The sequence below is a fragment of the Lotus japonicus genome, chromosome 6, assembly GCF_012489685.1.
Source record: "Lotus japonicus ecotype B-129 chromosome 6, LjGifu_v1.2".
Classification (NCBI taxonomy): domain Eukaryota; kingdom Viridiplantae; phylum Streptophyta; class Magnoliopsida; order Fabales; family Fabaceae; genus Lotus; species Lotus japonicus.
The window spans coordinates 578,322-604,597 of record NC_080046.1 but is presented as its reverse complement, the minus strand read 5'-3'; the positions used below and the strand labels follow the sequence as shown (position 1 = coordinate 604,597).

The following is a 26,276-nucleotide window of genomic DNA, read 5'->3' as shown; positions in this document are numbered from 1 at the left end:
TCTAAACAACGATGACAATGAAAATGACTCTCGTTAATTTTCTTTTTCCAAAGGTTATTTTCCAACAAGTTTATAGTTAAATTAGCTTACGCTTGGGGGAGTGTTAGAATATGAACCCTCCGTTTCAAAAAGATTGTTGTTTTGGGTACTCTTTTAATATTCCAAAATGTTTGTTGTTTTAGAAAGTCAATGCATTTTTTGCTATTTTTTCGACCAATACCCTCATTTAATATATTTCCTCTCACGTATCACATTTCATATTAACCAATCACAACTCTATCTAAGTACAATTTAATAGCTGCACATGATACTAGCAAAATTAAATATGGGTACTTTAGAAACATTCTATTATCAATAATTGTAATCTTACTATTTGTGCCACGATATTAAACAACAAATTGAATATCTGAGTTTTGTACTTTCCAATGATAGACGTTAAACCAAGATATTTGTCAAAACACTCAACAACCTTTACATTCATCAACCCTTTAAAGTGATTAAAACAAGAATTTGGTACATTTCGGCTACATGTGAGCGTAGACTTGTCAAGGTTAATGACTTGCCCTGAAGCTCGTTCATAAGTTGAAAGAATTTCTTTCACACATTCCACTTCTTTTACTGTTGCTCTAGCAAAAATCACACTGTCATCTGCAAACAGTAAATGAGAAATTACAGGAGCTGATCTAGCAACCTTAAGACCATGTAAAGATGAGGACAGAACTGCATTATTAATCAGAGCAAAAAAAACTTCACCACAAATGATGAACAAATATGGGGATAAAGGATCACCATGTTGCAACCCCCGCCCTGGGGAAAAGGGAGCTTGGGGAGCACCATTTAGCATAATTGAATAATTCACTGTTGTTACCCAGCTCATAATGAGATCCAAATATTCAAATTATTAGCTAATATTGAGTTTGAGAGCTCTTTTCCTGAACAGAATCCATTACCCTACCCAAATGTGTTTTATTTTTGTACTTCAAATGTGGTAGATCAAGTCATTTGGTTAGACACCAACGGGCCAACTTATGGTTCTTAATTATGGACAAATCCAATAAAGGGATTATTTATAAAAAAAAGATATTATTCTATTTCCCATTCCTTATTATTTATTCTTAGCACACCCTTACGTGGGGAGTGGGTCAATTAAAAAAAAGGATGAAATCGCAGTATTGAATACTAATAACGTATAAATATTACTTGTAGTATTGAAAAGGAAGATTGTAAATGATGTTGGCCTTCACGTGTATGAATTAAGTAACAAGAATATATGCTCAAATAAAGTTTTAAAAGAAGAAGAAAAAGTAGAAATTAAATAAAAAATTGTATAAAGTGCAATGAGTTACCAATCAGGATATGGCTCAAAGCTAGGATCAGCAATTTTAGTTTTTCTCATTTTGAATGGACGATGAACCCTCTAACTTGTCTGGAATCTCTGTAAATGTTGTATTGTTGGGATTGGTACACCTTGTACCTTCGATGGAAATTTGTTGGCTGATAAAAAAGGGGATTGAAAAAGACCACCAATTCTTTTTGCTATCTAACTCTTTTCGTTTCCATCAAAACCATAATAAAACCAATATTAAATGTCAATCAAACATGTAACCGGTTTTACATTCAAAACACAATAAACCTGATTTAATTGCTATTGGATTATATTTATAACCGTGGAAAAAGATCTATAGAGTGAAACTGAAGAAATTAAAACCAATATATGTTTTGATTGGATAAGTATAATTCACCAAGGATAGCGCTTCCACGAGTCTGTTTGACACGAATGCTTCTCTCCCAAGCAAACTCTATCCCATTAAACAAAGCCAACAACTCGAAATGCAAGATATTCGGGTCGTTAAGATGACTAAAAAAACTGCCAATCCAGTCTCCAAGAGGGTTCCGAAGACAGCCCCAAAACCCCACTCTGTGAGGCACCCCAAGCGCACTTCCATCTACATTATACATGCAATCCCTTAAGGATGTAATTTATATTTCTGATGTACCAAGTTAACTTAAATAAAAGTTATTAATTTCTAAAACACACATGAGTTCTTTCGTCTTGTAACCGAAAAAAACACACATGAGTGTGATCCAAAAATTAATACCCGAGATTAATTTCTAAAATACCCGAAATGCGAATAGGAAAACGGGCCGGGTTTGGATCATCTCAAGTGTAAAAAAACTTGAGAGTGTCAAGTTTCATCATTTCGCCATTAATGTAATTTTATTTTATTTCTTTATTTATTATCTAACAAAAGTTAATTGTGAGATGGTAAACCTTGACACTCTAAAATCTTTTTACACTTGAGAGGATCTCAGCACGAAAAAGAGATGATACGAAAATTAATACTCGAGATATATTGGCATGTTTAGCCTAGTCACTCATTGAAGTCTTAAAATCTATTTGGGCTTTTTACAATTTAAAGTCCACCAAAATTGTTTACTTTTTTGTTTATAAGAGGAAGATACCAAAATTGTTTACTTAATCCCCAAGAATTTGAACAAAAAATAAAATAAAATATCCACTAGCAAAAGTCGACAAGGCTATATAAAAACCACAAGTTTGTCATCTGATTCTGCAGCAAAAAGCAACACTTGCAAATTAAGGCAAAACATAAAATGAGTCTATCAATATCATCAGTTACTCATCTATCGTCAGTTATGGGTTCTGATGCTTCTACTGCTCTCACTAACGTCTTTGACTCTGGGAAGTACACCACCAAGTTTCAAAGGATAGAATCTAATTCATGCAATGGCACACACCCTGGTAATCTTTTGATTCCTCTACCTCTGTCACAATTATGTTTTAGTGCATGTTTCTAAATCATACTGCAATTGATCAAAATTAATTCTGGGAAGAAACTTATGTGAGTAGCTTGTGTCAGAATTGACTTATAAGAAAAGAAAAGCAGATACAATTAATATTAATTCTGGGAAGAAACTTATGTGAGTAGCTTGTGTCAGAATTGACTATAAGAAAAGAAAAGCTTATACAATTAATTCTAGGAAGAAACTTATGTGAGTAGCTTGTGTCGGTTTTTATTTGTGCTATATGAGGTTTGTTGATTGTGGACTTTTTGTATGTTTAGATCCACCTCCACCAAAGTCACTCTTCATTGCTACACCTCTTGAAGGTGGAGAATTCCCAGTTCTACTTTTCCTGCATGGCTATCTTCTTTACAATTCATTTTATTCCCAGCTTATCCAGCACATTGCTTCTCATGGCTTCATTGTCATTGCTCCTCAGGTAATTTGTGACTACCCTATTGAGTAGACATCTTAATGTAAGTAATATCTGGTATTGCAAGAAGCACAAATTGGAAAATCACTTAAAAAACGCACCATCAGTTACAAACAGACACATTAATTAGTGTTATTGACCAGTTCTTGTGTGGACTATTTTCTTTTACCTATTCCATTGATTGATGTGTGTTTTTATTTACTATGAAAAGCATTAGAGATATGCCAAATAAGATTAGCAAAGGAAGATTTTATTGCAGGACGAGTTTGAGTACAATATTTCACATTTGTTTAAGATTTCAATTGATGCACATTTGGGCTGTTACTTTCAGTGACTTTTCTACTTCATAAATAGGGACATGGAGTTAACAATACATGAACAATATAATTTGTAGACTATACGAATTTCAATGACTCCATCCCATTATTGGTTTCCTGTAATACCATTTCATTTGAATTCAACATTGGGAAAAAGATTTAGGATTATTGTTTTGTGGAAACACTTGATTGTTATGATGAGAGGTTGCTTTACCATGTCATCAGTGAATTGGTAGAGGAGGATGAATTCAGGGCTAAGATACTTGATCCTTCTTACTGGTGTCCAAATTATTAAAAGTTAAAACAACATTATAGCCTCGAAACTTTGAAAACACAGTTCTTAGAAATTAAGCAAGCTTACTTGATTGTGATGATGATTAGGATGACAAAGAAGTCATGATGATTAGACATTGATCTTTGTAAATAATTTGGTTTCTTACCCTCAATCCTTTCATGCATTGCCGATAACTTTTGTAATGGAAATTGAATATTCATGTGTAATTGATTGTAGTCTTCTCCATTTCTCAAACTCTTGATTTGTTTCTGAAAACACTTTTAATGTGAATAGTCATAACTGTGAGTGGACTAGAGGATACTAAGCTAGTTATCAACTTATGCTACCTTTTACAGATTTGTTGTATTGAAAAAAATTGAGCTATTGATTTGAATGCTTACAAATACTTGTTGTCTCCCTTCAATTGTACCGTTTGGACTTTACAGTTGTATGCAGTGGCTGGACCTGATGTAAGTGGAGAGATTCATTCTACAGCTGCAATAACAAATTGGCTATCTGAAGGACTCAGCAAGTTCCTTCCACCAAATGTAACACCAAATTTCAGCAAGTTAGCACTCGCCGGCCACAGTCGCGGAGGCAAAACAGCTTTTGCTGTTGCTCTGAGAAAACTAAACATCACAACTGATCTCAAGTTTTCAGCATTAGTAGGAGTGGACCCAGTTGATGGACTGGACAGAGGAAAGCAAACCCCCCCACCAGTTCTCACCTATGTTCCTCATTCATTTGATTTCGACATGCCAGCAATGGTTATAGGTTCAGGTCTAGGGGACGTGAAAAGGAATCCTTTATTTCCCCCTTGTGCTCCCAAAACTGTCAACCATGAGGATTTCTTCAATGAATGTAACAAACCTGCTTGGTATTTTGTGGCTAAGGATTATGGACATGTTGACATGCTAGATGATGATACCAATGGAATAATAGGGAAAGCTACCTATTGTCTATGCAAGAATGGAGAGTCAAGGAAACCAATGAGGACATTTGTTGGAGGACTTGTAGTTGCATTCTTGAAAGCTTACCTGCAGGGTGATAACAGGGACTTATTGGCCATAAAAGACAAGCATTTGAGGGCACCAGTGGAGCTCAAATTTGATTATTTTGTATGAAAATCATAGAGATAGTACAACAACACATGCAGTCAATCAGCATATGCACAAACATCACACTGCTTTAGTTTTTCTTTTCTCTGTTATGTTCATGGAAGCTATGCAGAGAGCAAAGGGAGTTCTTACAGTTACAAAAACAAAGGCTAGACGGAACTTTGTAATATTGTTATAGCAAAAGAGCCAACACACCCTCCTAGTGAATGCTAAAAAACGCAGCAAAGAATTATTTGAGTTCTAGCATTCCACTCAAACCATAGGTGCTTTCATCAATAGAACTATGAACAGATGGATTTCAATTTTTTTTTTCTAATAAAACTAAACGGGTTAATGTTTTGTTTACACTCCAAATCGAACTAAACACCAGAAAATTAAGAAGAAAAGAGAGAGAAATAAGAGAGTTGGATAAAGACATAATAAGATAAGAGCATGATAGACTTTTATCCTATCTTATGTTTGATAATTGATGTGGACATGATAATGATAAGATATGATATAAACAATAAAAAATTTATCAAAATTTTCTTTCTATTAAAAATACATGATATTGTTTTAAACTTAATTTTCTAAATTAATTTTTTTAAACATTAATTATTCTATTAAATTTAATTTTTTTATTATTCTATTAACTTAATAACTATATCATATTAAGTCAGCCGCATTATTCCTCTCTCTTGGAATTTGACAGATCTCCACTCTTCACTCCTTATGTCCTGTTTGGTGGACACGATAACCAGACAGGATAGGATAATGCGATCGTATCCTGCTCTTATTTGTTGTTTGTTGCGTCAGTAGGATAGGATAATGTAATCATGTCCCTTATCTCATCATGTCCATCATGTGTAAATTTATCCTAAAGGGAGAGTTGTGATAGAGTTTTTTTGATAGGATAGGATAGCGGTTTTCGATTCTTTTTTAGTATCGTAATCCTAAATTCAATTATTTCAATAATATATTTAATATAATTTATAATAATATTAATTAATAAATATAAAAATATTTATTTTATTAATATACTAATTTTATTATTTATCAATAACTAGTTTTTATTACTAAGTTAAAGTTGTTTATTAACTCATAAATTTAATTAAAAATAATTGAATTTACTAATATAAAATAATATTGAGTTTGCTAATATAAAATAATTAAATTATCATTATCATTATCACTTGCTACTACTTAGTTAACATTATTTTTTATTTATATTATAATAAAAATAAATAAATTTTGTTCCCTTTTGAGGAGGTTCGTCAATCTAGTCAATTTCCTCATCTATTTATCAAGATATATTTATTTTGCTTTCAAAAACATTGTTATTCACTGACATGAAATAGACTGCTCACTTATAAATATTAATTTATTAATAGTAAATATAGACTTATTTATATCATCAGTTGAATTTAGAGAGGTAGAGGGAAGGGCTTTGAAGGAAGTAATGAAACCAATTGATGACAGGTCTAATTAATCTGAAACTCCCAACAAAGAAGTTCTAGCAACTCCCAACAAAGCACGAGCGGCAACCCCACTAGCTATGAAGAGTTCATAATTGTAAACCCAGATAAATCTTGGTCTAAAAGATCTTTAGAAAGCAAAAGAACAATTGAGAAGTTAAAAGAAGCACAAAGAGTAACTAAGGAAGCAAATGAGAAACTTGTGGAGGCATTGGTGGCTCAAAAACGGGTAGAGGTGGATTCTTAAATTGAGAAGCTCCGCAATTTTGAATTCAGACATGCTAAAATTGAAGCTATTCAAAAGATGGAAGAGGATGGTAGAAAGAGCTTTGAAGGTGTAAGGAACCAGCATGCTTAGTATGTGGCTTGAAAATAAGTAACTTTTTTAGGAAAACTCTAAGTAATTTTTGTATAGGTGTGATCTTTATGAATTACATGAAGCTTGTTGTTAATTGAAATTTGTAACATTCCGATCTGACGACTGGCCTCAAGCTAACAACACGAGTCTTTTCAGCGTGTTTTGTCCTCACTTACGCGCTTCCCGGGAAGACTTCCCAGGAGGTCACCCATCCCAATATTGCTCCAAGGCAAGCATACTTAACCGTGGAGTTTTTATGAGTTGGGCTCCTGAAAAGAAGATGCATCTTGTTGTTATGAGTAGTATCAATCAAATCATTTATGCCCTCCTCAACAGTATAGTCTCATACCTATACAGTCTCAGAATACCTCTTGTTCGGGTGCGAGATCGGTTCATTCATGTGCCCCTCCGCCTAGAAACCTGCCAGGAGCCGCTCCTTGTCCGTGCCTCACTGCACCGACGATCATTCCCCGCCCTCGTCAGCCTCGGGTGTCACAGGCCCACCAGCTTCCGCTTGGTTTGTCCTCGAACCACACCGTACTGGGAGAGGTCGGCTTTGATACCATTTGTAACATCCTGACTTGGCGACTGACCCCACTGTAACAACACGAGTCTTTTCAGCGCTCTTTGTCCTCACTTGCGCACTTCCCGGGAAAACTTCCCAGAAGGTCACCCATCCCAATATTGCTCCAAGGCAAACACACTTAACCGTGGAGTTTTTATGAGTTGGGCTCCTGAAAAGAAGATGCATCTTGTTGTTATGAGTAGTACCAATCAAATCATTTATGCCCTCCTCAACAGTATAGTCTCATACCTATACAGTCTCAGAATACCTCTTGTTCGGGTGCGAGATCGGTTCATTCATGTGCCCCTCCGCCTAGAAACCTGCCAGGAGCCGCTCCTTGTCCGTGCCTCACTGCACCGACGATCATTCCCCGCCCTCGTCAGCCCCGGGTGTCACAGGCCCACCAGCTTCCGCTTGGTTCGTCCTCGAACCACACCGTACTGGGAGAGGTCGGCTTTGATACCATTTATAACATCCTGACTTGGCGACTGACCCCACTGTAACAACACGAGTCTTTTCAGCGCGCTTTGTCCTCACTTGCGCACTTCCCGAGAAAACTTCTCAGGAGGTCACCCATCTCAATATTACTCCAAGGCTAGCACACTTAACCATGGAGTTCTTATGAGTTGAGCTCCCGAAAAGAAGTTGCAACTTGTTGTCATGAGTAGTACCAATCAAATCTTTTATGCCCTCTTCAACTGTATAGTCCATCCCTATACAGTCTCAGAATACCTCTTGTTCGGGTGTGAGATCGGTTCATTCATGTGCCCCTCCGCCTAGAAGCCTGTCAGGAGCCGCTCTTTGTCCGTGCATCACTGCACCGGCGATCACTCCCCGCCCTCGTCGGCCCCGGGCGTCACAGGCCCACCAACTTTCGCTTGGTTCGTCCCCGAACCACACCGTACTGGGAGAGGTCGGCTCTGATACCATTTGTAACATCCCGATCTGACTACTGGCCTCACGCTAACAACACGAGTCTTTTCAGCGTGCTTTGTCCTCACTTACGCGCTTCCCGGGAAAACTTCCCAGGAGGTCACTCATCCCAATATTGCTCCAAGGCAAGTACACTTAACCATGAAGTTATTATGAGTTGGGCTCCCGAAAACAAGATGCATCATTCATTTCAAAAAAAAAAATGCTCATATATAAAAATATATAAACATCAAATTTAATATAATAAACACTTCTAAAAAAGTTTATTTAAAAAATTTATTTTTAAAAAATATTATGTATTTTTATTCAAAGGAATATTTGTTATATTTTTTATTGTTTATATCATATCTTATCATTATCATGTCAACCTCAAACACATGATAGGATAAAAGTATATTATCAATACACCATCCGGTCACTATTATAAGCAAAAAACAACATTTTAAATTTATTGAATAAATGATGTATTTAGTCATTATTATAAACTAGATACATCATTTATTAAATGAATTTCAAAACTTGTTTTTTTTCTTATAATAGTGACCGGAGGTGTACCTCAGACCACATAGATTTGTTTTTCTTAAAAACAACAAAATTACCTTAATAATAATCCTGATGATTATCAATACATTTTTTGTTGATAAGCCTCATCATTATCAATACTAATTACTAGTAATTAATAATTGGTTTCCTTCTACAGTTTCACACTGCACCAATCTCTATCTGTTAAAAAGAAAACACAAAAAGTCTTCCATTCCTTGCTTTCAGTTCTGTGTTCTGCTGTGTTGTGTTGTGAGGATCAATTCAACAACTCAGAAACCAAAAGATCAAAACAAAGAAATCCAAAGATGCTTGCTGTTTTTGGCAAATCTGTAGCCAAGAGTCCAGAGGGTCTGCAGAGTCCTCAATCCAGCTCTGTTTCAGCAATCAAAGATGGGTTTTTGGCCAAACACTTCACCTCTGTTTACCCTTCTTCTGTCACCCTCAATCTTGTCCCTTCGGCTCTCTTGGCATATTCCATTGATAAACATAATCCACTGCTCCCAAGGTATTCGAATATACTACATGTTACTGGATCCTTTGTTGTTGTTCACATTGTCTCATTTTGTTATTTCATACCTCTGACTTTAATGTTTTTTTTTTCTTTCGATCTGGGCACCTTTGAAGAGATCAAAGTTGGAGCCTTTTGTTTTAGTGGATAAACCCCAAGTGTTCTGATTTTGTTACTTCATTCTCATTTTTATTATTATTATATTATTTGGGGTAATTATGATTTGTGGAGATAAAAGCTTATGTTTTGATAATCGCACTTGTTGGGACATGGGATAATTACCCTGTATGAACCTTATTGGAATTTTCCTTGACCATGCCTCAGTGATTGTGGATTGTCCACTTTTATGACATAAAACTCTTGGATTTAATGATAAGTTTCCAGAACTGCTAGTGTTTTGATATGCACACTTGATACTTGTATTTGTTAATAGCGTTTTGTCATTTTGCTCATGCTTCTTTTGTTAGGTTGTGCATATTAGCATATGCTTATGCTTTGTGTTGTTTCGGGGTCAATGACAGAAAAAATATTTAGCATATCATATATAAAATCCAATAGGTTGTTCTCCTTTAAGGTTGTCACAGTGGGTGGTAAAAATCATATATCTCTTCTATTGTTTTTTCGTAGATCTTAACCAATTATATATAGTTTTTTTTTTCACTTGTCAATTCAGTACATGTAACATGTAATCTTTTGCAGATCCTCTAATAATCTATCTAGTATGTCTTATCTATTGCTTCTTGTACTGTAATTTAATCAGATTGAAAACATTATTGTGATACTTTGATTAAAACTTGCCTAATATCTCCTTTCTAATGTTACACCTAATTTTGTCCTTCACTCTCTTTGATCTGTTGGCAAATGCTTTATTACCAAAATCACCATGGATGGAAGTTTCTCCTTTCCGGACAAAACTTATCTGCAGGACAGTACAAAATGTTTTTGCTGTTGCCCAATGAAAAACTCAGTCACTCACTTTCTTAATATTTTAAGTAAAAACATGTAAAGAACTGTATCTAACTTTTTTCTGGAAAGTGTTTCTATAGAAGGTTAATTAATTCTATTTGTTTTTCTTGTATCATCTTTGCTAGGCTATTTGCAGTGGTGGATGACATCTTCTGCTTGTTTCAAGGCCACATTGACAATGTTGCTCATCTTAAGCAGCAATACGGATTGAACAAAACAGCAAATGAGGTGATCATTGTCATAGAGGCTTACAGGACACTACGAGATCGAGGTCCCTACCCTGCTGATCAGGTTGTGAGAGATTTCCAAGGCAAATTTGCATTTATCCTGTTTGACAGCAGTTCTAAAACTGCCTTTGTTGCTTCTGTGAGTATTAATCCAGGGCCTAACTTTGTCTTCTCTGTCATATTTACCAATAATTTTTCTGCTCTGACCTGATATACTATGTTGGTTCTTTCCAGGATTCTGATGGGAGTGTTCCCTTCTTTTGGGGAACTGATGCTGATGGAAATCTTGTTCTTTCAGATGAGACGGGGATTGTAAGTAAGAGCTGTGGGAAATCTTTCGCTCCATTCCCTAAAGGTAATTAAATAATTTATTGTATGTTTGGAAATACTTTCACAATTGTGTCTAAAGCCATGCTCAATTTCAGGGAGAAGCTTCTTTGAATAGTTTTTGAGTTCTAGAAATTTTCTGAGGAAATAGAAGCTGATCCGAACATGCTATTACTTACCTCCTAAAAGAATGTGGTAAAGTAGATGAACATCTTTAGAAACCTCACTTTTAAACGATATGATGTGAGCATAAGCATATTACAGGTGATTAGGAGCAAAAGAAGGAATAATGACTTAGATTGCTTAGAAATGGGAAATAAGGGACATTAACACAATTTTTTTGTAAGATTGTTCAGAGGTCTCTCATTGACTAAAGACATAGTTAAATAAGTCGTTATAAAGGGTAGAGAAATCATCAACCCTAAGCTAGCTTCTGGAGTAGAGTTAGACCTAACATAAATTCTAATAAAGATGTGCAACGAATCAAATTTTAGTGTTCCCCAACAAACTTCATGGTCAAGTTTCAAGTGTTTCTCAAGGTTTACAATTATGAATTATCCTGCTGATTTCAAGTTCTGTGTATTGATTTATCGCTATGAATGCTTCCTCCATACATTACTTTTGCATTCAAATTATTTGCTTAAATGGTTTGATTCAAGAAGTAATGATGAGTTGGATGGCTTATAAATGGGACATAGGGGACTTTGACTTCAATTTTTGTATGATGTGCAACAAATCAAATTTTACTGTTTCCCAACAAACTCCATGAAAGTGCATGTCTGGAATCCTGCTACAATTGATTTTGCACCCAAAATCAATTTTGTCAAGAAGCTTGTGTGTGCAGCCTCTGGGTATCAGCATTGACTCTAAGGAAAGAAAAGCTGACCCAAACATGCTACAAATTTCAAGTGTTTCTTATGCAATTATCCTGCTGATTTCAAGTTCCCCATGCTCTGTATTGATTGATCATTATGAATGCTTCTTCCATACTGAACATGTGCTTTCAAATTGTTTTCCTCAAATGGTTTGATTCAAGAAATAACATGCATGTTCAGGATGCTTCTTTACAACATCTGGTGGTCTGAGGAACTTCGAGCATCCGCTTAATGAGTTGAAGCCGGTACCGAGGGTTGACAGTTCTGGTCAGGTGTGTGGTGCAACTTTCAAGGTGGATGCTGAAACTAAGAAGGAAACAACTGGCATGCCAAGAGTTGGGAGTGCTGCTAACTGGTCTTCTAATTACTGATTGCAGCTCTATTTTGTTTGAACTACTAAGGCTTTTATAAATCTGTATTTAGTTGAATTTTCCAGCTTTATGCATCATCTGATCCCATTTACAAGTTGCTTGCAATCAAATATTAAACTGATAATCTTTCTTGGCGTATCTCAACTTGAGTACTAGTTCTTCCTGAAATGTGGATTGTTTCCTGTCTTAATTTGGTCACATTTACTTTGCATTTGTGACTTGAGAACCAAGTAACATAAAATTGCTTCACTTTGTTAGAAAGTAGTACTGTCTTAGGTGTGGAGTATATTTCCAACTCAAATGAGATGCTCTCATTATTCAGTGAGTCATGCAAAACTCCTTTGTGTAAGAAATCTATAAGGTATTTGTTAGATATCTTGTAAACAAGTAGGATATCTTTTATTAATTGCAAATAGGTAGCATAATCATGTAATTAGAGAAATAAGATATTTTGTATTTATTGTACTTTTATGTAGGGGTGAACATGGGCCGGGTAGATCCAATGAACCCATCCAACCCAATCCGATCCAATAGAAAAAATGCGGGTTGGATCAGATAATCGGGTTAGTCGGATGGATTTTACTACAACCCAACCAAATTCGGATCGGATTTCAGATTCAGTTCAAATCCATCTAACCCAACCCAGAATCCATACATATAATAATAATTTTTTGGCTTAAAAGCACATTTGGTCCCCCACGAATGCGAATTGTGCAAAATAAGTCCCTAAACTTTAAAAATAGCATTCTTAGTCCCCGACATTACCCTCTGTTTGCAATTTTAGTTTTCCGTCTATAAACTAACAGAATCTGTTAAAAAATTGATTAAAAAATAAAAGAAAAAAAATAAAAAACATGATGAATGTTCATCTTCTTCATCATAAACCCAGAAAAACCCAAATATCAATTTCCATCATCACGTTCATTATCTACATCCCAATTTCCATCACAAATTCATAATAAAAAACTCATAGACATATGAATGAAGATTCACCATCACGTTCATCATATTTGTCTCCAAAACATCATCATCTATATTCTATAAGAGCAAGTCAATAAATACAAAAATATATAGCCCAAGGCTGGAAATTCTACCGTGAACGAAATTTTTTTTTTTTGAACACAAATTTATGGGTCCCTTGAACCATCTTCCTTCAATCTCGTTCTGGGTACTTCAATCTCTCTTCCTTTGACCCAGAAACAACATCTAACAAACCCCAATCCAAATCGCGACGTTCTAGGTAACTTCGACCCCTCTTCTCCTTCGATCTCGTTCTGGGTACCTTTGAACCCTCTTCCTAAGACCCAGAAACACCATTGAACAAACACCAATCCAGATTGCAAAGTTTTGGGTACTTTTGAACCCTCTCCCTTGGACCTAGAAACACCATCAAACAAACCCCAATTCAAAAAGGAGTGGAAGAGAAAGATTCACAAAAAATTGGGGAAGAAGGAGAAGAAAAAATTGGAGTGGGGTTCTCTCTGTTGTACAATGCGTGAAGTAGTTCACATGGAGCGGTGGATGGGGGCCTCTCCAAAAATGAAAAAAAAAATATCAGAAAGAAACGCCCGATTGATCTTTAAAACGGATTTGGGAGGAAGGGAAAATGTTGAATTTGGATCTGGAAGAAAGGGGAAAGGTCGAAATCTGAATCTGCAAGGATTGGTGGTTATTTTCATATTGGTTTCATAGAAAGAAAGATGGGGCTGGACATTTTTTGTTGTTGGTTGCAGATTAAATGTTAGGAGTTTTAGATGCATTGATGAATGTAAGGTTTTAGGTTTATTCTGGGTTTGGGATGAAGAAGATGAAGAAAAGGGGCACGTGCAAGGCACATGCGTGCCCTCTCTCCTACTAACCTTCTTCTCTCTCCTCCAAGTCATTTAAAAAAATCCACAAAAGAAAAAACCGTCCAAAATCTAACAGAAGGACTAACTGTGGTAACAGGAGAAAACGTGGGGGACTGAGAATGCTAAATAAATAGTTTAGGGACTCATTTTGCACAATTCGCATTTGTGGGGGACCAAATGTGCTTTTAAGCCTAATTTTTTTTATAATTTTACTCATACTTGGAGTGCTAGTGTTGGAGTGATGACTTTTTGACACTTTGAGACTTAATTATTTGTCATATTTGAACTTAGAGTAGTTATTTGTTACATGTCTATATATATTATTTGGCATGTTGGAGACAGTGTCATGGCATGATATTTAGTGTTGCTTTTCACTTTTTAGGTACTATTTATGTTAGATTGTTTCATGTCATTTGGTAATGAAGTTTTATGTTTTCATGATATTTGGTTATATGTCATTTATGTGATATTATTTCATGCTATTTGGTATAACTTTTTGTGTCATTTTCATGCTATTTAGTATTATAACATATTTAGTATTTTTTATAACTTTTTATGAATTTATAATAATATTTACAAGATTTTTTAATATTTCAGATATATTATTATTTTAATATAGTGACCCAATCAATCCATCCAACCCAATCCGAACTTCGTCGGGTTGGTTCGGATCGGGTCCGAAGAAGAAATTCGTGAAATCCAACCCAACCCAACCTAGACAATTTTGATCGGTTCGGATTTTATTTTGACCAAAATCCATCCCACCCAACCCATGTGCACCCCTACTTTTATGGTACCTATTATATATAATGAACTCCGTTGTATAGTTACACACACAGATTCACCAAAATTCCTCGTCTCTTTTCTTGTCATTCAACATAGTATCGGAGTCTATTCTAGATTCATTTGTTGCTTGTTGTGGAGACTGCCCACATTTGGGCCACCCATTCTTGTTGATTCCACGTTCTAGTTTGTTCGGTCCTGGATGTGAGGGACTCTTGAGATAGCTTTTGTGGTTGGGTATACCTCAAACCCAGTGTTCCATGAGAGACCAAACACATTGAGATTGATTATGATCAGTTAGCTAGCTGATGTGTTTACTAAGTCTTTTAGAGGTCCTCGAGTTAATTATATTTGTAACAAGCTTGGTGCATATGACATATATGCTACAAGTAGAGATAAAAAGAAAAAATTGATAGAATTGAGATATAAGAAAAAATTGAGTGTGAATATCATAACTATCAAATATAAAATACAATTGTAAAAATTTAAACTTCCTTAAATTAAATATCATATCAATGAAAAGATATCTAATATTTTGAATAGGATAATTAAAATAATACAAATAATTATATTTATTCGCATTAGTTTGACAATGTGTTTCATAAATTGTAAAGCAATGAATGTTGATGGTAGGGATTTGGATCGCGGGATGTATTACGTAAGAGCAAAGTCTGAGTACACAAGAAATTGTAAACTATAACCGTTGACTTCTATTTTTCTTTTTTTTAATTTTTAACTGAATTTCATTAATTAAATCGGAGAAACACGTTTAGAGGTTAATACATCATGCCTAGTAAGAGGATCAAGGCGGACCTCCTCAATCCAAACCAAGTTCTGAAAAGAAAATGTCTTATCAGCCACACAAAAAAAAAAACCGCAGAACTATTGCAGCTTGGACAAACAAAAGAGGGTTCAATAAAATCAAAATAACAAGCAAGTAAACGACAATCATTCACTAAAGTGCAAACATACGAAGACCCGGGCTAAGTCTTCATCCAAGTCTCATAGAGCTGTAAATAGCCTATCTCAAAGCAAAATGATCCAAAACATGAAGTCATATATGAAGAAAGAGCCCAACAAAACGCCTCGGCTATCAAAGGAGACAACACCGAGAGGGGGAAAGCGCTAGTTGCAGCGAGAACCTCACCCTCATGATCACCGGCAAGGAGACCAAACCCCACAACCAAATGCTCAACAACTGACACATCAAAATTAATTTTGATTTTCCCACCCGAAGGTTGCTGGTTTGCTGCCATGTAACCGTCAAAGGGGCAGCCATGGACGAAACAAAACACAAATCAGGAAGAGCATGCAGTGTGAAGATCGTTGAAGAGACGGCGACTCATCAAGCTGCAACTCCTTAAAAATGACATTGTTTCAATGCTCCTAGATGCAATATAGTAAACTGAAGAATAAAGCAACATCATCATCCGCATCTGCCATGAAATGCAGTAAGTAAGCATAAAAGAGGTGGCAGAATAAGACATGTACCGTAAGCCAAGTAGAGATCCAATCAAAAGCATCTGAACATGATTGCATGACAAAAAAGCATGATCAATAGTTTCAGCTTCACAATCACAGAGAGGACACAAACCTTCCGTATCCAAGCCTCTAAACCGCAAGCAATGCTGCACCGAAACGATCCCCAACACAATCCTACAGACCATGCATTTTAAATCGATGGTTATCAATGCTGCATTTTGCTTTTTAAATGGCACCATGCACCTCAGAGGATCTTAAAACCAGTGGCAGCAAGATTTAAAATGGTTGATTTGTTGCAATAGATATTTAGCCACGACAGCCTTTTTATCTCATTAAAAAGTAAAATAGAAAGTTACAATGAAGGAAATATCTATAAATTTGAAGCTCATTCACTACATGTTTCTGGAAGACACTACTATAAATTTTCAAAAGCTATAGCCATAGTCATGCCAAATTTAAATGGTTGTGACACAAGATGACATTTTGGTAGAATCATATAATTTCCTGACATCTAAGATAAAAGTGTATCATATCTTCCAATGACTTCTTTCGGGAAGAAATGAACTGATTTGGGGCTCCTATATATAAATTTTGATTCTGTGTTTTGAAATTTGGGTATACGCGTAACGCAGTTCACTGAATTGGTTATATGCAGTTTGAATTACTGAACTAAATTTTAACAAAAATATATTCAGGTATTAAAATGTTTTACCAGTTTGGTTATGTTATGGTTTGATTTGGCTCGGTTCAAGATTTGGTTGTCGTTCATAAGTGGGTTTTGCACACCCCTAATAATGAAACACTATGATATTAGTGGGCTATAAACAACTGAGTGGAGCAACAACGGGTGCAAAATAAGGAGAAAAAGTGAGAAGCCAAAAATGTGAGATATGTGCATGTTTGAAAACTCGCGGTGGACAAAATTATCGTGGACAAGAGCAAAACCTAAGGGAAATTGCTTATATCCACCATGATTTAGAGTTCACCGTGATTTTCGAACGAGTTTCCTAACCTACACATAAACTGGTATGCATCTCCTTAAAAACCCAAATCAATGTCATTCCACAGCAAAGAATCAGACTAGGTGCTATAAACATGATTGTTGTTGTTTACAGGGCTATGGGTCTTTGATAGGAATGCAGGGTTAGTTAGGAATTGTTAGTTGTTAGGAAGTTAGTTAGACAGGTATAAGGCATGTTGCCTATAAATAAGAGAGGTGAGTGAACATTAGGGGTATCTTTGTATTCAGTTAGGAATTGGGTTTAGAGAGAGAAGTGGTTCTCTTTCTAGGGTTAGAGAGGGTGTTTGGTATCTCTCTCATGTATCTTTCCCCTAATCCCCAATTGGGAATTAGGGTTCTATCAATAAACTACTGCTAATTTTCTGGTTTCTATCATTGGTATCAGAGCACCATCCTGGTGCCTGAACCACGACAATCCTAGGCTGCGCAAGAGGAAAGGAGAAGAATGGCAAGTTCAGAAGTTGTTCAGGAAAACCAAGAATTGAGAGCGAGGATGGAGTCAGTGGAGGCTATCACCGGGAAGAACGAGTTCGACCTAGCGGCGGTGGCGAAGAAAATGGGGGTGCGACTAGTTACAAATCCTGATCTTGAGAAAGAAATCTCAAGATTGGAGAACAAATTGCGAGATCTTGAAGAGAGGAGAAAACAGAGGGAACAAGAAAGGAGAGAAGCAGAGGCTGCGCAGAGAGAATCAGAGGCTGCAATCGAAGCGGGGCGAACAGCGGCAGCGACGACGTTGTTGAGAGGAACGAAGACGATGGCGGAAGAAGAAAGATACGCTATGGTGGGTGAGCAACCATCAGAAGTAGAGGAAGATTTGACTTCTGAGGAGACGCTGGAACCCAATGTTGAAGCGGCGGAGGAAGATCGAGTAGCGGCGGAGGCAATGCGAAAGGAATCAAAGTTCGCTTCAGATGTGGAGAAAAACCTAACTTTTGCGATGAAGGGCTTCAATCTTGCATCAGAGGTAGCAATGCCGCAATTGGAGATGAAGAGTGGCAAGATCCTGCATGTCCAAAATGGTGATGTGTTGGGCACGATGTTTCGAGTTGCTGCGGAGGCCACCTTGACGGAAACCACCATGCAGCCACCATGGAAGCGATCACACACATTTGTTGGTGGGCCGGAGAAGACAAAACGTTCGCTGGTGAAACCACCAAACACGCTTGTTTGCATGCCGGAGATGATAAATCGTCCACCGGCGAAACCGCCTAATATTGGGGCTTTGTGGGCGGGGGCGTCGACGTCGGCGGAGTTTATCGTCGCAAGTCGTGCACCAATGGGGAAGACTGAAGAGAGATGACAGATTGAAGATGAGTCTTCTCCAATGTCGCAAGGAGGATCTGCCTCCATCATTGGATCCGTCAGAGCACAGTACTCCTGCAAAGTTCGCTACTTCGCAAACGGCAAGAGAGGTGTCGACGAGAGCAATTCCACAAGCGAAGGAGATGAAGGCAGCAAGCATGCAGGTACAGTTTCTGCCACTAAATTCATCGAAATCAACTATTTGTGTGGTGAACAAAGGGAAAGTGGAAGATAAGAGACAAGCTAAACTGATCACTGTAACCATGCGTGAGTGGTACAGTTTCTGGAATGATCTCAAAACAGAGACGAGGCCAGCAAGGATTGGGTCTGAGTTGAACATTTTTTCTAAGCGAATGGGACAATCCCAAAACACTAAAAGGGGGAATTGGGCCTTACAACAGAATAGGGGAGTCAAATGAATAGATTGGGCCAACTTATCAGCTTTTGGGTCAAAACCCAATTTGCCCATGTACTTGAAGCAGGGAACCAGAACTCATTTCAAAGAGTTACAGAGAACTATGCTGCTGACTACAAGTGTAGACATTGAAGAGGATGGGATTGCTGTGTCAAAATTATACTTCAGCTTTGATTGTGAGTTGCAACACAGTTTTGGCCATCTTGGTACTGGACAGGAGCAAGACAGTATTTTGGGGTTATTAATTGATCCGGGTGGACACAATATGAGAATGGGGGGAGGAAGTCGAAGAACAGTGGGGGCTAAGAACAAGTATTTAAGTGATTTGTTCTATATTGTCATTTTGAGGAGTATAGAATATTGGGGTAAACTTGAGTTCTTGGTCCAAAGAGTTGATAATGAGGTTTATAAGCCTCGTGGTTATTTCCCTGCTGAGTTCAAGTATCAACTATTCAGCAATCTAGGGACCCATGATGATGAGTCAATTTTCACAGCCAACATGGCAAGGAATTGGGGAGATTATGCTGTTTGTATCCAAGACATGGCTAAAGTAATGACAGTGACTAAAATGAAGGACAGGAACAAGCAATCTTCCAATTTCATATTGCTCCTTTGCCACCTTGATCACACTAGAGTACCTTTGATAATTTGGCATTCATTAGATCCCTATATTCTGGTTTTCACTACTGTTGAGGGTGATGCTATGCTAAAGATGGGTCATGCCCAGGTTCGAAGGTGGGCTCAAGAGGTGGAAATTAGAGCTGTGCATGAAATGGGCTTGGATTCAGCTGAGTTAGCTGCTGGTTTTTACAGCTTGGGTTCTCAAAGTGCTGAGTTATATAGTTTGGGGAGGCTAGTTTTTGAAGGTTCTGCTACCTTGCTTCTTCAACCTGTTGGCAACCGCTTGGTCTTTTCCACATTGTTTTTCCAGAATGGGAACCTTGGCAACAGTTATTTGAGTTGGCCTATGAAGATGATATCCAATTCTTATGTGGCTGGGAATATTTGCTTTCTGCAATGGGATCCAGGTGGAAGTTGTGCTTGTCCCATTTGGATTCTTGAGATAGTTGTTCCATGATGTAGCTTGTCATTTGTCTTCACCTTGAGGACAAGGTGAATTTTCAGGGGGGGAGTATTGATAGGAATGCAGGGTTAGTTAGGAATTGTTAGTTGTTAGGAAGTTAGTTAGACAGGTATAAGGCATGTTGCCTATAAATAAGAGAGGTGAGTGAACATTAGGGGTATCTTTGTATTCAGTTAGGAATTGGGTTTAGAGAGAGAAGTGGTTCTCTTTCTAGGGTTAGAGAGGGTGTTTGGTATCTCTCTCATGTATCTTTCCCCTAATCCCCAATTGGGAATTAGGGTTCTATCAATAAACTACTGCTAATTTTCTGGTTTCTATCAGTCTTCCCTACGACAAAAGGGAGAAAATTGCAAAAGATCTACCTCTTGAGCATGGGGCAACATTTCCATTATAGTACCAATGAACCTTCTGCAAAGCACCTTTTGTACCCTCCCTTTCCAAGAATATTCTTATTGCTTAAGGTATCTGTTGAAACTTGCAGTTCTCATGGCAAGAACCTCTTAAGCTTCACCAGGATGTTACTTCAGGATCCTTATCACCTGGAAATAGATGTCAGGAAATCAAATCCCAACTAATTACCAAGTTCAAACAATGTAGCTATTTGGCGAGGCTCACCAGCACATCAGAGGAAAATTCCTGTGGTTTCCTTTGACGACGCCACCTTGAAAATGCAAGTACATGCGAAGCAAATAATAGAGAAGCTCCTCTTTGAGTAGTTGGCGCAGTTGTATTATTTACCTCCTACCATTAGATATTAAATTGTATACATATAAAATAATGTACACCACGTAGGAAAAGCAGATCCTGAACCAATGATATAACTGACCCATGACTTTACTTTCGTATTCCAAATGGGTCAATAAAGAATTTAGCCTTCAAAACTCAGCAAGAAAATCAACAACTTTCTAGCAGAGGACTGTACACCTAAAATGTTGAGTGAAAGCACCATATTCAGATCCTGACAACTAAATGAAAGCCACTTAATAAAAGAAATTAGAAAAAGAAAAACATGGAATATGGTAGCCAATATAAGCCACATCCATTATTCAACAAAAAAGCTCAACATGTGCTTTCAGTTAAAATCCATAGTCCAGACTAGAAAATAACGTTGACAACAAATAGGAATTGTAGTAGAAGGCAAGTGAAACTTTTAAGAAATTGTCGTATAAACTTTAAGCTTCAAGTGACCAATAAATATTGAGGAGTGCTATATATGACGAAGGGATTTTAGAAGAATCACAAGAATTGCATTAGACAGAAAAAAAAATGGAAAGCTAAATTGATTAAAAGTTGCAAATTTTGAAAGGAAAAAAAAACAAAGGTTTACATAATTATTAACATTTTTTTCCGTACTAAAAATTATTTCTCATAAATATTACCTGGAGTTCAGATTGGATGGAGGGAAGTGATGAGGGAAAAAAGGGGGAGGAGGAAAAAATGGAGATGACCCAGCAACTGTGCAGCCTTTGGCATTCCAGTTTCCCTTAAAAATAATTTTCTTGCCTCATCCACTTTACTTTTTAAACAATATCCATTCATTAAAATAGTGAAATAACATCAGGTTGAACCTCTTAAGACCCTTATCACCTGGAAATAGATGTAAGAAAATCAAATTCCATCTAAATACCGAGTTCAAACAAAGTAAAAATTTGACAAGGCTCACCAGCACATCAGGGGAAGTTCTTGTGGTTTCCTTTGACACCACCTTGAAAATGCAAGCGCAGGAGCAGAAAATAACAGAGCAACTCCTCTTTGAGCTGTTGGCCCCACGGTATTATTTACCTCCTGCCATTAGATGTGAAGTTGAAATATTGCTGCTTCTTTTAACTTCTTCATTTTACCAGAATATACATACATATAAAATACAAATGATGTAGGAAAAGTGAAATAGCAACTACCAAGGTGAAACATGGGCGTTAAGTTAAATTCAAGTCTAAGAAAACTTGATAGCAAATAGCAATTGTAATAGAAGGCAAGCGAAATTTATAATAACAGCTGTATATACTTTAAGCTTCAAGTGAGCAATAAATATCACCTGAACTTCAAATTGGATGGAGGGACACGGTGGGAGAAAACAGGGAGGACGAGAAAATGGTGAAATTATCTTCACAGAGCAACGCAAGGTCATTCTGGATTCTGCCAAATCATCTTTAGAGAGCTAATTGATTCCGAACTAATGCCACATCTGGATCACAGGCTCCATAAAGCTGGGAAACCCTCTGTGCTACCTCCTCCATTCCATTTTTGCGCAAGCCATCCATAAGTATTTTGAATGGGCACAAGTCACGATTATTTTTATATAATGCAATTGCCTTGTCACATTGCTTCCGTTTGCAGAAAGCATTTATCAACAACTTGAAGGTTTCACTATCTCGAACTATATTCCTCAAACACATATTTTGATAAATACTCATAGCTTCATCTACTCTTCCATTCTTGCAATAACCACTAATCAAGATGTTGTAACTCTGAACATTAGGTTCAGGGATGAGGGAATTAAAAATTTTGTTTGCCTTATCCAGATGCTGTTCGCATAAAGTTTCTAATATGATATTGTAAGGGGTAAGATCAGGGGGTCGATGGCCACGATAATGCATTCGAGTAAGAAAGTTCCATGCATCAGGGAGTCTCCCAAATCTGCACAAGCCATCAAACAGATATTTGTAGGTGACAGTGTTTGGAACTAAATTCTTAGTGAGCATATCTTCACATAGATTCATAGCTTCATCGACTCTTTCAATCTTGCAGTAGCCTTGAATCAGGATGTTATAACTCCAAACATCAGGCACCAAACCCGCTTCAATCATCATATCAAATAATTTTCTTGCCTCGTCCACTTTACTTTTTAAACAATAGCCATCCATTAAAATAGTGTAAGAAATAACATCAGGCTGAACACCTCTTTTAATCATCTCATAACAAACAGCATGGGCTTCTAAGAGCAGCCCTTGTTTGCATAATGCATCCATTATTATGTTGAAGGAACAAACATCTAGACTCTTCTCATTTAGCAATAACCTGACATCTTTCCACTGACCTGCATGACAGAAGCCATAAATTAACGAACTAAAAGTGACAACATCAGGGAAAATTCCCCGTTGAATCATTTCAGAACACAATTTCTGTGCCTTGTTTACAAGTCCATCTTTGCACAAACCATGAATGACTGTATTGTAGATTACAAAATTCGGCTTAACCAATTGTAAGGCCTCCAATTCTTGAAGTGTTTCAATGGCATTTCCTGATCCTTTACTCTTACACAGACCACTCATTAAGGTTCCATACATAACTTCATCTGAGTGGAACCCTTTTGAGACTATATTGTCATGAATTGTACATGCATCCAACACCTTACCAGTAATGCACAAGCCCTTCATTAGTGTAGTCAAAGATACAACACTTGGTTGGTAACCCAACTTAAGAATCTTACCCAGTACAGAGAAAGCAAAACCCAGCTGACCCAGATGGCAGTAACAATTCATCAAGATGTTTAAAGTAACTGTATATGGCAGGATGCCCCTAGATTCCATTTGAGTATAAAGATAGATAGGTATGGCATAGTCTTTCATATTTACAATTGCTCCTAGGATTTTGGTGAATTCCACAACCGATGGTGGGGGATGCATATGGAGCATGCGACGAAACAAAGCCACAGCATCATCAATAGTAGGAATTTTGCGGTGGCAATGAGGAGTTTGAATGAAGACGGTGGCTGGTCTGTTGAGCATATGGAAGGAAGGAAGAGGACGGCATAAGAATGCGAGGAAGTTTGGGGATTGCATTCCTTGTTACATATAACATGTGAAAAAGAAGACTCACTAAATCCAGCTTTGTGTCCCTTAAGCTAGCTATTTATAAGAATGAATAAAGCAGTAAAATTAGACAGGAGATTGAATACAAAAAGCTAGTATGAAATGAAACAGATTAGAAGCATTTTGGTTTGGTGTTCTGTATTGTGCAAGAGATTCAATTCAACATGAAAACAAGTTTGAAGGAGAAAAGACAAAATAGATGAGATTGAATGACGTACGTACTGAAGTGAAATGAGATTGCAGATGAGAACGAGTTTGAGCTTTGAGTCCAGAGAAGCAGTGTTGCTGCGAGAGAGATGTAGATGTAGATGTAGATGTAGATGTAGATGTTGATGTAGAAAGAAAGGGGTTTTGGGTTTGGGTTTATACTTATAGGGCGCCACAATCGTGAAAGGGGTTTTGGGTTTCAGTTTCTGATCGTTAGATTCATCCAACGGTGCACTGAGTGAGGCAAGGTTTCCTTAGCTGGTTGATGATTGTGAACTGTAGGATGAATCTAATGCTCAAAAACTCTGCACCAGAGAGATTAGCTATGTGTGTGTGTGTGTGTGTGTGTGTGTGTGTGTGTGAGACATCAACAAAGAAAAGCAACTTCGTACATAAGAGAATTGCTTTTACCTTCTTCTTTGATGTGGTTGGTTCCCTTGTTCCATTCTGCTTCACAGTCTGAAAGTGCTATGAACTTGAAATATTGAATTGATGTTTTTGGAATGTAGCCCGAGATCCCCCTTTTTTGTCCAGCATCCACAATCAACTTGCTCCCAAAAGCTTCTAGAGTTGTGTTCCTTAGCGACAAATAAATTGCCTCTTTTTTTCCAAAGTTACTTTTTATTTGAGTTAAATTAGTTGTATGACCAATAAATGTTGACTCCATTGGTAAGAACGAAACATTTCTTATTCGAAGATTATGTGTTTGATTCTTATTGTTGTTGCAAGGGATGCGTTGATGAGCAATATGTAGGTACATTTATAAGTGACATGTGGTTCAAGAGACATGCTCTGACTCGTGGTGGTAATCAAAGTTAAACATATCCAAACATTTTATTGACTAACTCCCCTTCCCCCGTAGAAAATTAATGAAAGATTCTGTTGAATGGACAACAAATTTGAAAAATTGTTCTCATCTATGCTATTGAAGACCCTAAACTTCATACAAGTAAATGAAAATAGCAAATTTGGGTTAACAATCTTAACTTACTGTGTCTACCGAGGATGAATGAGAGGGGCCCTTTGCCAAAATTGAAATGGATATGTTTTGTGTGTTGACCCATGAGTGTGGATTTATGTGTGGCGTTGATTTTTTTGTTGGGGGAGACAGGGGAGCCCATTAGGTTTATGGGTCACATCTCTTATAAAGTTTTCTCATCACTCAAACTTAACCAATGTGGGACTCCAACTCCGCACTTGAATTCTCAACAATCTCTCCCTCAAGTGCGAGTCACCTCCACATTATCATTGCCCCCCCCCCTCCGCGCGGAAGCATATCCACCCTTGAACCGTTGTTCGCTGCGTCAACGGAACCCGCCGCCTAGCCACACTACTAGGAAGACTTTCGACACAAGGAGTCGTTACCATGGTCCCACAAACCATCAACTCTGATACCACTTGTTGGGGGAGACAGGGGAGCTCATGGGTCGAGGAGCAAGACACCAAGAGATATTGACGTCACATCTTAACCCAAAACCTTAAGGCATTAGGTTTATGGGTCACATCTCTTATAAAGTCTTCTCCTCACCCAAACTTAACCAATGTGGGACTCCAACTCCGCACTTGAATTCTCAACATTTTTCACAGTGTTCTAATTGTCTTTTCTATTTGTTCGCATATCTATCTAAAAACTCAATTGGTGACTTCTCTGCTGATTTGGTCAAAAAAACCAACATGATAATTGGATACTGGTAAATACTCATTTTGGTCCTTGAAAGTGACATGCGCTATCAACTTGGTTCCTAAATTTAAAAAAAATCATCCAGCGGTCCCTGAAAGTGACAAACATCATTCAATTTAATCCTTCTGACAAAAAAAAGATAATAACTTGAGGGGAATCGAACCTGAACCTTGAGAGAGTAAAAACAAGTCATTTACTAGCTGAGCTAAACAATTTAATAGTAATAATATGAACTCAATTTTATTTATTTAACTTCTAGTTGAAACATTATCACCTCCATCTTCACGGATTATCAACCCAGAAAATCTCTAATTAGAAGGTGAGTTCAAAAAAAGGAGGTGATACGGTTTGGTAACACCCTTCTATAATTACGGTTAAGATAGTCTAAGATTTCAAGGGTCAGGGATAGTAGGGCACATAAGAAAAGGCTACATCGACAGGAAAAGATTTAGGTGTAGAATCAACTTGCAGAAATGCTCCGGAAAGTACAACAAGCTCAAAAGCAGAATAACATGATGAAACTACTAGATATTATTAATGAACCAAATCTTTCAATTCCAAACTG

General features: G+C 37.2%; 3 protein-coding genes and 1 long non-coding RNA gene across 11 annotated transcripts; 2 read left to right on the top strand and 2 right to left on the bottom strand.

Moving 5' to 3' along the window:
* The first annotated feature begins 2,563 nt into the window (after positions 1-2,563).
* Positions 2,564-5,187, top strand: LOC130726141 (chlorophyllase-2-like). Its single transcript, XM_057577369.1, has 3 exons — positions 2,564-2,761; positions 3,084-3,241; positions 4,273-5,187. The coding sequence occupies exons 1-3, from the start codon at positions 2,614-2,616 to the stop codon at positions 4,948-4,950; spliced, it is 984 nt and encodes a 327-aa protein (XP_057433352.1). The 5' UTR covers positions 2,564-2,613; the 3' UTR covers positions 4,951-5,187.
* A 3,775-nt stretch (positions 5,188-8,962) lies between these two features.
* Positions 8,963-12,239, top strand: LOC130724146 (stem-specific protein TSJT1-like). The gene is made up of 4 exons (XM_057575320.1): positions 8,963-9,302; positions 10,397-10,637; positions 10,733-10,853; positions 11,881-12,239. The coding sequence occupies exons 1-4, from the start codon at positions 9,103-9,105 to the stop codon at positions 12,069-12,071; spliced, it is 753 nt and encodes a 250-aa protein (XP_057431303.1). The 5' UTR covers positions 8,963-9,102; the 3' UTR covers positions 12,072-12,239.
* A 3,364-nt stretch (positions 12,240-15,603) lies between these two features.
* Positions 15,604-16,336, bottom strand: LOC130722093 (uncharacterized). The gene is made up of 2 exons (XR_009013770.1): positions 16,196-16,336; positions 15,604-16,109 (listed from the first exon to the last, which is right to left on the bottom strand). It is a non-coding gene; the product is annotated as an uncharacterized LOC130722093 (long non-coding RNA).
* Positions 16,337-20,379: 4,043 nt separating this feature from the next.
* LOC130722092 (putative pentatricopeptide repeat-containing protein At1g12700, mitochondrial) lies at positions 20,380-24,712 on the bottom strand. Of its 8 annotated transcripts, none has more exons than XR_009013767.1 (6): positions 24,042-24,405; positions 22,047-23,048; positions 21,675-21,796; positions 21,391-21,598; positions 20,627-20,935; positions 20,380-20,550 (listed from the first exon to the last, which is right to left on the bottom strand). XR_009013767.1 is itself a non-coding variant. In XM_057572718.1 (6 exons), the coding sequence occupies exons 1-2, from the start codon at positions 24,695-24,697 to the stop codon at positions 22,162-22,164; spliced, it is 1,143 nt and encodes a 380-aa protein (XP_057428701.1). In that variant the 5' UTR covers positions 24,698-24,712; the 3' UTR covers positions 20,380-20,550; positions 20,627-20,935; positions 21,391-21,598; positions 21,675-21,796; positions 22,047-22,161. The 8 variants fall into 8 exon arrangements, 4 of the variants coding, with proteins under 4 accessions (XP_057428701.1, XP_057428698.1, XP_057428700.1 ...); XR_009013766.1 differs by having other exon boundaries at positions 24,046-24,405; XM_057572718.1 differs by lacking the exon at positions 24,042-24,405 and adding an exon at positions 24,442-24,712.
* Between the last annotated feature and the right edge of the window lie 1,564 nt (positions 24,713-26,276).